The sequence below is a fragment of the Papaver somniferum genome, unplaced genomic scaffold, assembly GCF_003573695.1.
Source record: "Papaver somniferum cultivar HN1 unplaced genomic scaffold, ASM357369v1 unplaced-scaffold_81, whole genome shotgun sequence".
Taxonomy (NCBI): domain Eukaryota; kingdom Viridiplantae; phylum Streptophyta; class Magnoliopsida; order Ranunculales; family Papaveraceae; genus Papaver; species Papaver somniferum.
Genome location: NW_020651082.1, coordinates 4,576,625 through 4,589,265, shown reverse-complemented (window position 1 = coordinate 4,589,265; position 12,641 = coordinate 4,576,625). Strand labels below are relative to the sequence as shown.

General features: G+C 36.0%; 1 protein-coding gene across 5 annotated transcripts; it reads right to left on the bottom strand.

Moving 5' to 3' along the window:
- Nucleotides 1-570: 570 nt before the first annotated feature.
- On the bottom strand, nucleotides 571-5,518 carry LOC113345553 (probable E3 ubiquitin-protein ligase LUL4). 5 transcript variants are annotated; one of them, XM_026589317.1, is made up of 5 exons: nucleotides 4,750-5,518; nucleotides 2,857-3,364; nucleotides 2,172-2,264; nucleotides 952-1,027; nucleotides 571-870 (listed from the first exon to the last, which is right to left on the bottom strand). In XM_026589317.1, the coding sequence occupies exons 1-4, from the start codon at nucleotides 5,322-5,324 to the stop codon at nucleotides 1,022-1,024; spliced, it is 1,182 nt and encodes a 393-aa protein (XP_026445102.1). In that variant the 5' UTR covers nucleotides 5,325-5,518; the 3' UTR covers nucleotides 571-870; nucleotides 952-1,021. The 5 variants fall into 5 exon arrangements, with proteins under 5 accessions (XP_026445102.1, XP_026445104.1, XP_026445103.1 ...); XM_026589319.1 differs by having other exon boundaries at nucleotides 571-824; XM_026589318.1 differs by having other exon boundaries at nucleotides 571-820.
- Between the last annotated feature and the right edge of the window lie 7,123 nt (nucleotides 5,519-12,641).

Genomic DNA, 12,641 nt, shown 5'->3' with positions numbered 1-12,641 from the left:
GCATTCAGCTTCTTAACGAAGATTCAGAGTGTAACGTCCAGTCTTATCCGTTGATTGTAATATTTACAAGTTCAGGACTTTAGTGTTTTATTTTTTGGTAGAATTGTATGCTAGCATTTCTGGGATGATTTTATGACTTGAATGATAAGATGATCATGCATGTATTTATTGTACATTTTGTGATAAATGCAATATGCCATTTATCATCCTCTCCGTGACACTGCCGACATGACAGTGCAAAGGAGATATCCACATCCATAACCACTCCATGCTGGATGCTGCTGCAAGGTTTCATCAGATGCCTAAATTTCTTAGGCGCCCATGAGCGGAATCAAATCAAAGAATCAAAGCTTGATTCAGATGTGGCCATGGATAGATCTTTATATTTGTACGTTCAAGTATTACTGCATGGGATCTCATGATGAGGTATTGTAGAGTAGAGTCTGAATAAAGAAAAGCTTTAGTATCTGGAATGAATTTCTTTCCCTCTTTTTTTCACTGATCATAAGAGCAAAGTAATTCATTATGTCGGGTCAAAAGCTAAGAGAAGTCATTAAAACAACAATTCTCTGGTATGATATTTAAGTAACTAACTTGAGAGAGATCACATAAAAAGAACTGCCAACAGACTCCTGCTGCAAGCCACATGATGCTTTCATGCAGTGGTGGGACTAAAAAGATAAGAACAAACCACTAGCTCCCATCATATCCTCATTTCATCAACACACACAAGAGCAAATGTAGGTAGAATTTCATCCAGGAACCACAAGAATCATAACCTGCAAGTAATAGGAGAACCCGATCCAAGCGCGAACCCGAACTGGCTTGTTTTATAAGAGTATACCGTTAGCTGAATCTCAGAGTAGGTAGCTGGATGAATCAAGAAATCAATAATGAAAACCAAAAAAAAAGACCAATAATCTCATTAACTAAATGGTCCTGCAAACTTACTTCTCAATCACTAAAGAGTAAGCCCATAAATCAAAAAGATCCCACCATCTTACAATGTAGTTAAACCCTTTTACTCCTTTAGAACAAGGAAAAGTAGTTATGTTAGAGAACACAAAAAAATATTCAAGGTAACTTCTACTTAAGGAAGAGTAGTAGTTTTTGTTGTTTGCTGAATGGGGTTTAGCCATTCTTGAATGTGCCAGTTTCTGATTCCAAGTGATAGTGGAATGCTAGTAGGGCAAGACCAAAAACTTACTCTCGAGTTCATGGACCATTTCTCTAAGTTCACCAAGATCCTAGACTGACAAAGGCTTAATAGTGTGTTCTTTTCTTTTCTACTGATAGTTATAAAAATGAAAACCCTAACTTTTGTCTGCTATTCTCCTTACAGATCCTAGAGCTATATCCCAATGTCTTAAAGATACCAAGTCTGCTCCCTTATTACTTCCTCAATAGCTTGCTTACAGAACAAATATTCTCCTACTACCTCCCTTTTTGGTCCTACCTAAAGATAAAAGTTAGTCTTCCCCTCTTTACCACATTTCCCACCTGGACCATTTTACTTTACTCTTTTTGACCACATTCTTACTTTCTTGTGAACAAATACTATTTTTCCTATAATGGATACAAAATTGAAGAGTGGGAATTGCAGAAAAGGCAAACAAAGTAAAGGTTTTGATTTCTCAAAGTGTGCATTCATGGTATAAAACCTAATAGACAAACAGGTGTACCGAACGAAAAAAATATTCATCCAACTGAAATACTAGTCCCTTCTGTCGAGTTAACCATATATTCTTGATTACAGAAGTATGTACTTATCACTTTAAGGAATCATATATAAGAATGTTTATACAAACATGTGTGTGTATTCTCTGAACAGTTTCAGGTGGTGCAAAAGCAGGCAAATACTCGCTAACATAGAAGATGGATATATTCAAACAAAATAAAGTTCTTTTCAGTGTCCACCCTAATTTTGTTGGTATATACAATCGAAATTCATTCAACAAAACACTAGAAACTGAGATACACTTGTTGTTTAATAGCAGTACTGGTAAGTAATATCATAATAATTCTATTGAGATGTTTTTCTCGAGGGTAATTATAACAATATAACTCTTTGGAGAACAGACATGTGTATATATAACAAGCATGGAAAGAAAGAAAAAAAGAATGTGGAAAAACCTTGGCAGTCCTGAATCTCATTGTTCACGTTTGCTCACCTTTATCTCAAGAAGTTCCTCAATGGGTTGACGACATATAGGACACTTGTTCGTTTGGCGCCTCAGCTCGTTCGCACACTCATTGCACATACACTGAAAATACAACAGATTTCTGTCAACTAAGAGCACAATGCCGGCACAAAATTTGTGATCAAGGAAGTATTTGCAGGCAGAAGTTTTAACAAACCAAAGAATGGCGAGAGTTAGAAACAAGCTAGGCACGTGAGTAAAATTTTCTTTTGTGGCGATGGTATAATGCATGTGATGATCATCAAACGAGTTGTTCATTAAACTTTCGGACAAAAATAAACCTAACTAACATGACATTTTCTACCCAATATACATAGCTTTCTACCAGAAAAATGACGCAAAGAAATTCATGCTCGATGATGGAATAAGGTTCTGGGTTATCACAAGGCTACACTCCTAAAAAAATTGAAAGCATCCAAATCCAGCAGATGCTATTTCCAGGGACAACTAATCTGGTAGCGGAAGCCAAGTAATATAATTCAGTGGAAATTCTGTGGAGTCCCACAAAGCACCATTGATTTGAATCAGTTAGTATTATCGTTTTAGCTCAATTTATTTTGCATACCCAATAACCACATCAGTGAAATACCAACAAGTGTGCACAAGAATAATAAGAAAAAAGAATACAAATAAAATAAAATGTTTGTGCACTCACCATATGTCGACAAGGAAGGACAGCTGTGTCCTTTGGTTCAGTCATGCAAATTACACATTCCTTGCCTGAATCATTATCATCAAGGTCTGGTTCTGTTGAATTGCCAATCCCATAGATCTCGCGCAACTCATAGCGCTCCCCATCAATCCACAATATTTGCTTGACTACTTTAACCTGGAAGGCACCTTGGTTGTTCTTCTCAAGGACAGCTTCAGAAATTTGTGCACGAGAAGTACTGGGTAGCGGATGGTCAGAATCTTCAATCATAGGCAAAGGTGGTTGGCAGGCTTCGGCATATATTACAAGCGGGAACACCTGGTCACCTGGAGACGGTCTTGAGAGATCTTCCAAATCGAAGAAACCTAAGTCGATACCGGTTCCTGAAGGCTGATGAAATTTCTGACCTAGACCTTTCTGAAATGGAACTGTAACAGGCATACAAGCATCGGGATACAGTGGAGAATACTGACAGTTGGCACCTTCCTTGGCGAAGTAAAAAATGGTAATGCTATCATTAAGACAATATGAAAACCCATCATTCATTTGAAATAATACCACACTCTGAAAAGGAGTCTCAAAAATATATATAACAAGAATATCGAGAACATCTAAATTAGCATGCAACAAAGGTAGTTCTTCCACTCTTTTAAATCAATAGAGCTTCATCCACCCGTATTCCTTTACCAGTGTCCAGGGTTAAGGCCCTTCATCATAACTCTTTAAGGAAGCAAGACAAGCTTATTCCTTCTCTCCAGTGGATATAAATGATGTCAACATAGAAACCAATTTCCCAATCCAATTTATATAGTACTTCTATTTAATCATAATAATGTCAACGCTAAATTTTTAGAGTACTACTCTAGCTTTCACAGCATAACGCATCTCATACCAAATGCATCTAATCCAAGAAGTGAAATACCATACATACCAACTAAAGCATCTAAAAGCAGGACTGTACGATAAGTTCATGTAAGACTGAACTTCTCTAGGGAAATTGTGTATCATAAGTGTATTCTACGCAGTACAGGAGCTGAAAGCAGGACAGAATAATGAGTCCAAGCATTTTATGTAGTCCCAAAGGTTTATACTCGTACTCCTTTAGGGAATAGTATGTAGCTCTCAAACTTTAGGTGCAGTTACTGGCTATAAAAAAGTTATCAAACTTAAGCAAGGTTAATTATCCATAAGTAAGTGTTAGTTTCATATAGCATACATTAGTTACATATATGTTCGATGCCAAACAATCCTAGACTAGTTCCAAATAAAAATTTACAGACCCACTCCAAGCATAACCCCTTTCTGAAGATTAATGTGTATCCTGTATAACTACAAACACCACTTCATCCATTGAAACTCAACACTACGGTTTACTTATAGATAACAAATTAAGCTTTCAATATTGTAGTTTCGAAAGGTCTTAACAAGACAACTTAAACATTATGCCAAAACTTGTTTAGAAATCGTTGAATCCGCCTAAGCTACAATATTTGCAGCAGTCCTTCATGTGTCCTTACTACCCTACATTATATCGAGCAATTCCAAATACTTGAAAGTTGAAACTATAAGTCCCAAAAGACCCCATGGGTTCTCCAACAAATAGCCGAGTCCCCATAACTTAGCTAATGATATAGTGGTCACAAACATCTACATGAAGCTCCTAATACGCCTCCGTTGGCAATTATGAGTACACGCAAACTACTAGATTCCTAAAATATGTTCAAATGAATCACTTAAACGCAAACCATTGACCATAATCACTGCTTCATATTGTCATAATCAGTTTGCTAATATTTCATCTCTATTTTCACAATACAGATTATAAAATTAAAATGAGACTAATATCAAACAAACAAGTTCATTAAAAAAAAAAACACAATTTTAAGAGTCCCATACCTTCCATCAACAAGGGCATCAAAAGTGAACGAAACCAAATGGTAATCAGGGTTATGTTCATCAATCTGAATCTTGACAGTATCTTTATGAACATTCACATCATTCCTAACTTTCTTAGCTTCTTGATATGGTACTAATGGTAGTATTTGTTGTATAGGTTGTTGGGGCATCATCATATGAGGTCTAATCCAAGGTTGTTGCCACTGATTAGTATTACTTTGATTATAAGAATAGAGATTTTGTTGATAATAATATGGATTATTACTAGGAAGAGGAGGTGGAGGAGGATACATAGGGTAGTGATTTAGTTGTGGGGGGTTTTGATATGTGGGTTGTGAATTATTATTATATGGAGGGGGAGGAGGGTTTTGAGGGTAAGAGCTGTAACAATTTGGTGGTGGTGGTGGTGGTTGTGATGGTGGAGGAAAAGAATAAGAATAAGAAGAGGAGGAGGAAGTAGAAGTTGAAGGGAGTGAATTAGGGGGGTTTGGGTATGAAGAGGAGGAAGAAGAAAGGAGTAGAGATGGAGATGGGTTTTGATCATATCTCTGTGGTTTACTTGATGATATCCCCATTTTTTGATGAAAATGAAGAACCAGAGAAGAGGAGTAAAAAAAAAACTTGTTTTGATGTTTCCTAGAGAGGAAGGAAGAAGGAAGATGGGATGATTGGAATTAGTGACACACACACATTAATTATTGTTTGTTGTTACTTAATGAGGAGCAGAGGATCTGATGCTGTTCCTGGAATCCTGGGGCGTTCTTGAAGAATCCGAATACACAGATCAATCGAGTTGATTGTATCCGTCGCTTTTTTTTGATGTAAGAAAATCGTAGATTGGGACCCACTTACTTATGTGGACCTGTTATTAGATGACTTTTATTAGTCAACGGTTTGGACATTTTGTCTTTGACTCGTTGATACAGTCAAGGTTGCATTGGGAAGTCACGTCTAGGTTCATCGGCAAGCGGAGGTCTCTCAATAAGCATAATAATAAAAAGTTTAATTTGTTTTTACTTTTCTAAAAAATTAAGTTCTAAAAAAACTCTCAAGATAAAATTGTCTCAATATTTCGATCTCGGCCGAAACAAGATCGAGGCTCGAGATTTATTATATCGGTCTGGACTGATTTTCACAACTCTCTTCGAACTCGTTCTTTGTCGAGGCACAAAGGTACTAACATACCAGTCGAGAATTTTTTTGTTTGTCAATAAGATGTAGAATCTGCAGACCACTTATTCCCGCATTGCAGGTATTCACATAGTATTCAATACGTATCAAGGGTTTCAGAGCTGCGTGGATCACCATGCCTAATACGCTACTTATTCAATTCTAAGAGTAAAGTTATATTAGTTTTGGAGGTTGGCGTAAGGAGGTTTCAGAGAAAATTCGTTATGCAATTGATTGACACATACAGAATGAAAGAAATGGTCAAGTTTGGATTAAATATTCTGTACTTTTTATAGATTTCTGATAGGATACCTTTAAGGGCATTCATGTAATCTCAATTTTGTTCTTCTCCATGTTTTTTCTCTCAATATAACCTCGTTTCTCCCAAAAACAAACAAACAAATTAAAATTGTGTGATTCGGGACGAAATCCCATATTCAAACAGTGGATCACGTCTAATCAATAAATATTTACATGAAAAAATATAATATTTTCCAAACAGTTCGATAGTTGTAAGATCCTAGACCTCATGAACTCATGTCAAGACAAAAAGAACAAGTATTCAGCTATCTCGACCTCTAAATAGCAACACAACCACGTACGAGACTAGATAGATAATATTATGACACGTGCAAGACAGGAATTTTGAAGCAAGAAACGAGAACAAGACCGAAGGCTGTTATGGATCAAAACCTAGAAACATAGAACTAATGAAGAGTCCAGGTCGAGAAAGTAACTTAGAGGGAAAGTAAAGTCACAGTGGATTGTCACGTCACCTCCGCATAGACATGAACATACATATGTAACTGTATATAATCCCAAGAGGCTAATCTTTTAAACTAAGACATTGTATTCAGTCTAACCGGGGGGAGGGGGATAATCAACGCTGATAATCATAGTGTGAGGATTTTAGGTCTCTGAGATAATCAACGCTGATATCTCAAAACTGTAATTCCTTGTTCCTCGCTGCATCCAAACATATAACAACCAAGTTATTTCACTTATCTTCCATTTTGTCTATGTGTAATGAGCTTCAATAAACCATAAATACAGAAATTATTTTATGGACCCATTACTACAATTTATCTTGTAAACAAAACCCATTAATCAAAATCCCTTTAGGATCCTTAAACTCCAACAAATTTCAAGGAACTTCTATAAGGCATTTTATCAAATAGGTGTTGAGCATTGTACGGAAATGTATGTTTCTCAAAATAGGCCAGATAAATTATAATCTAGGATGAATATCAGTAAACATTAGTTCATCAATCATGATTGTTATATGGATAAGCTATGCAAACAACTATACATGATCATCTCTATAATTACCGGTGGTTTTTGGTAAGATACACAAAAGATGAAGGTATAGACACAATGGAAAATGGAGGTTAGATAAACGAAGTAGTTGTAAAGATGAAGAACCCATACCACAAAACGTTTGTAGCCTACTTGTATCACTGAAATTTGGAAGGAGGAAAAATTCTGTAAATTTTGGTACGCACCCAGTGGCAAAGGGAAAATAAGAAGAGAAGAAGAGGGGTGGAAATAAAATGTGGTGGAAATATATTTTTGGGATCGGATCTACGGGTCAATAATATTTTACCCGACCCGATACGTCATCTCCTCTACCAGACAAATAGCTTAAGAACTCAGAGAAAAGAATTTGACCGGAGTCCGAATCTTCTGATCAATGTAATGATTTAAAAAAAAAAATTGAACTGTAAATATGTTCCTTCGAGTATATATAAAGGATGTTTGTCATCAATTTGATTGATCGACTCCAATTTTTTCCCAAATTCACGAAATTGTGATTTTTTTTTTCATTTTTTTGTACAAAAATCGTGACGGACAGAAATGCATTAAGTCGTCACATACAATGACTCCCTTCGGTCGTCCAATAAGAACTATAATTTTTTTCTGTTATCTCTCCTATTTCCTTTATATCTAACTGTGTTAACCGATTTAAGAGAAAATTAGTGAACTCTAATTGAACTAGAACTAAGTAATCAATGGAATGAAAAGTAATTGAATCAAATCAGGAGATCAAACCAAACAAGTAATCAGATCGTAATCTTGTGTAGGTACGTATTCAAAACACCTATTATAAAGATATCAGTCCACATGGGTCCTTGTCAAGATATCTAGCAGAAGAAGAACAATTACTAAGTATTGTCCATGCGACAGAGATCTCGACATGCCTCTCCACAGACATTTCTTACCCGTAAAGTATCAGTTTCCCTCCTTGAAAACTAAATATTCAACATTATATGGTCATGCTTCTCTTTGATAAGTCAAGGAGAGGTAATGAGGTCATAAAATTTAAGGAGTCACATTGTAAGAGATAGAGCATGCCAAGAATTTAATAAAAACGACAGCCGCACACTCTGTCATGATGACATGACTACTGGAGACAACGTGTGAGGAATCTGGGGGTTGTTTCTAAAATAAATTGTTCCCTCATGTATGTAGGAAAACATGCTAAAATGGAACCTCAAATGGATGAACAAGCTACGTGATATGGCCTCAACACCTAAGTAAACGCACTTCCAAAACTCCTGAAATTTTATATGGTATTATTGGAGTCCGTATGAAGAACCCACAACGGTTCTCTCTAAATGTCTTAAATATGAAATTTTCTGACGAACATCTAATGAAGTAATTCTTTCCAAATACGAGTACTTTTATTCATTGAATAGTGAAAGGAGTATGCATCGTTAATGATTAAAGAGAATAAAGATCAAGATTTACTAAATACGCCTCAACAAGGAACGAATAATGAGTATTTACATCAAAAAATTCAAGATCTTTAGCCCTTCTATTAACTTCCATGACATCAAGTTGACGATTAGTATCGTTTTGAAAGATGAATAAAGTTATCACGCAAGCAAAAAAAATATATCATCACTTATAATTCATGTCATGCTTATTCAAGCGTTGCTATCTCAAGCTTGTTTGTCAAGTTTAGTTGTCACAACTATAAGTCTTGATTTCTAGTCTACTTATAGCTATTTCTCGGATTAGGATAGAATGTGTAGTTGAACTTTAGACTTCATGGCGTTCATCGATTGAAGACGATGAACTAATAAGGGGAGCTTGTGGAACTTCATTAACAAAAGGTATATGCATACTTGAAATCATCTATCACTCAGAAGTCTCTTTCTATTTATCTCATACTAAGACAAAAGTCGTATAGCTATAAAGACTTTACATTATACACATTTGATATTTCGACCTAAGTTTAACTCGCTTACATATTTCTCAAAATATCTGTTGGTAAGTTTTCGCTTTAACCAAGTTCAAATCTTTTATTCTTGACGAAGATGAAAAGATGATCATGTGAAAATCGCCTGATAACATCTTATATGATTTGTGTGAGACAGTCATTTGATGTAGACTCAGAATGTTTCGTATTGATCATTTCATCACTTGAAAATTTCTTTGAAGATAATAGTTTGTGTGAGACAACTATTCTCGTCTTCTAAAAATGTTTCAATGATTAGAATGTGAGTTTAGAACAATTAACCATTGATTGGATATAGCACAGTATGCGTACTTGTATGCTAACTGTTGCAAGTATATTCCAAGTCCGAGAATTTAATTTGCATACCCGTATGCGTATTGATTCAAAAGTTGAAGTCTGGGAGCTATAGTATGCATTTTGTATGCGTACTGATTTCAACTGAGTCCGATCGTGAACGACAGTATGCGTACCCGTTTGCATACTGGCGAACAAGACCAAGTCCGGGAACTCTAAGTATGCGAATCTGTTCGATCGTGAGATACAATGGGAACTCGTTTGCATACTTGATGTGATTTATAGATAGCGGTAAAAGTGGTTCGATTCTCATACTTGTGAAGAATATTAATTAGACTTAAATTCTAGTATTAAAATAGAAAACTCACTAAAAATTATAGCAAATTCAATCAAAGATGATATTAATACTAAAAGAAACACTGAGGCTAAGATTCCACTATTTTCCAAGTTCAAAGTGATTAAAACCAATATTTATATTTATGAAATTTTCTTGTTTAATTTGATTCTAAAATGTTGCAACAAGTAGATTTTCAAAAGTAATAATTGTAAATACCAAGTATGAAGCATCAAAAGTCTTAAAACTAAGCATACCACATCAAAATAGATCACAATAACTCAAACAAAAATCATATTCAATAATAGTTCAAGGCAAATAATCATATAATTATTGCAAATAAAAAGATAAAATAGAATATACCACTTTTTGTTGGAAAAATAGCTTCCTCTATCGCCTCAGCAATGGGGTTTAGCTCCTCATATTAATCATGATCTCAAAATATGTGTTTGTTGCTCAAAAGATGATTAAAAGAATGAAAAGTAATAACACACACTGTTTGCAACAGTGTATTGGTGTTGCAAAACAACTGTTACAATGGAACTGTTACAGAAAAACTGTTGCTTTGTCGCTGATTTTAAGACCCTGGAATACGACTGCCCTGCACAGCTTAATGTTCTTCAGCTATTAAACAACGACACTGTTCTGCGACTGTTTCCCGTGCGTCGATGTTCTTCGCGTTCTTCCTCTTCAGCAGCAGCAACAGCAGAAACAGAGTTTGGTAAAGCTCTGATTTCTTCTTCTCTGGCTCTCCTTAGGTTCCAAAACTCTCGACACCTCTTCTATATGACCCAAGACATCTATTTATATCAAAAATACCGATTAAATCTCTCCCAAATCTTCCAAAATCTCTTTCCTTCTCTTCACGGCCAAGTTGCGGCAATTTCTTGTTTTAGAATTTTTACGCGTTTCTCAGCTTTCCTTTTTATTCTAAATTCTTCCTTAGATAGATACAAATATTTGGGAAGGTTTACATCGCTTTAATCTCTCTAAAATTCCCTAAAACAGGTCACACACGTGTCTTTCCATATTTTTTGTTGTGAGAAAAATCCGTCGATTGAGCCCAGTCTAATCGATTTAAACACCCATATCAGATTCCTAGACCCATAAGGAGTCTATCCTATGAAAATCAGAGGTTTAATCGACCTCAAACTCCTCCAAATCATGATTGCCAAAACTGTTCTTCACTGCACTATTTTCCCGCCAAAACCTGGTTTTTGAAATGTTGAAGATGGTAACCCCTTATCCAGAGTAGGGGTGCGATTAGCAACTGCCTGGAAATGGGATGCCCCTTAGTAATTAGGTTACCCCTTATCCAAAGTGAGAGTCCGAATAGCAAATGTCCTCCGGGTGCTTTCCGACAACTTTTCGAGCCAATTTTTTCCAAAAATGTTTATTAGCCAAAAACACCTACAAATAAATAAAACACCATAATAAGTACAAAAATGAGCCCTAACAATATATAGAATCGAGACAAATCGGATACAAAAATGTGTCTATCAAATACCCCCAAACCTATTATTTGCTAGTCCTCGAGCAAAAATAAAATAGCAATAAAATCCTAACTCACTGTCGCAGGCATCGTCGATTGCATTTAGCGTATGCAATAAGCCTTTAAACCCCTAGGTGTCCCTAGTGGCGGAGTGTTGTCTCTGGAGGGCTTACCAGAGGTATACCCACAAAACCTTTATACTCCAGACCCTAGCTATCAACACAGAACCTTGGAAGGCACTAAAGAATCTCCTTGGTTGGCATACTTATTGACTAGAGGAGGAAGTACCCTGATGCGAAATTCCAATTGTTGCACACGAGTTTGCACTCAAGCATACTAAACTTCATATGGAGTCACAGAGCTCTACTCAGATAGTCGCACTATGAACATCAATATCCGGAGTCAAAACTAATCACATGGATAGATCAAGAAGATGGATATAGAAAAACATATATGGTTTTGATGTTTACTAGGTGAACGGTGTTTCTCATATCTGTCTGAAGGCCTCCGCCAAAATGAACCTATCCTAATGGACTGAGATGCCGGTCTGACTAATATCAACACACTGACATATACAAGGGTACCAGTGGTCGATAATCCTAACTCTAGGTCAACACAACTGGCATATACAAGGGTTCCGGTGGTCGACTTTATTGAATTTATTCCAGTTGGTCTGATGGTCTGGTCTGGTCTTTTTTTTTCTTTTTTTTTTGTATCTCAATCACTCTAATTCACCCTAGCATTGGTAACAACTTGAATCGTGAGCCCCACCTAATCACTTAGAGAAACATAGTTTAAAAACAAAATAAAATAAAAACAGAAGTGAAAAGGACTCAACGAGATATGGTGAAACTATCATGTTATTTCTAACACCTGAGCTCTGTGCTTTTATGAATAGACTCTTTAGATGTTATCATCTAGTCAGATTGGTTCCTCAACTCCTACAAACAAAATGCTTCCATACACTTAGATTGGTTAGTGCCATCCTTAATAGGGATAAATTTCTAGGCTCTGGAGTTTATTTATTGCAACGAAAAGGTAACAAAAAGTTCTATCCCACCCCCAAAATTAAATCTAACATTGTCCTCAATGTTTATAATCAAAGAACAGTACCAAAAATATAAGTAACATGAGGAAATAATAAAGAGAGAAGTCGGAAAGATAGTACAAAAATATTATACAACATACAAAATCGCCTCGATGGTCAATCAAGGTAAACAGGGTCCTCCAGAGGGACCTCCTCAACATCACCTGTAGGAAAAGAATATAAAAAGGTCTTCAATCGCTGACCGTTAACCTTCGAAGAACTACGACCATCTGGTGTCTCAATCTCAACAGCGCCATGAGGAAAAACAGTACGG

Coding starts and splice junctions, on each gene's coding strand:
- LOC113345553 (XM_026589314.1), bottom strand. CDS start 5,324: ATGGGGATATCATCAAGTAAACCACAGAGATATGATCAAAACCCATCT. Junction 2,265..2,856: donor TCCTTCCTTGTCGACATATG/GTGAGTGCACAA, acceptor TTGTATTTTCAG/TGTATGTGCAATGAGTGTGC. Junction 821..2,171: donor AGGAACTTCTTGAGATAAAG/GTGAGCAAACGT, acceptor AAAACAAGCCAG/TTCGGGTTCGCGCTTGGATC.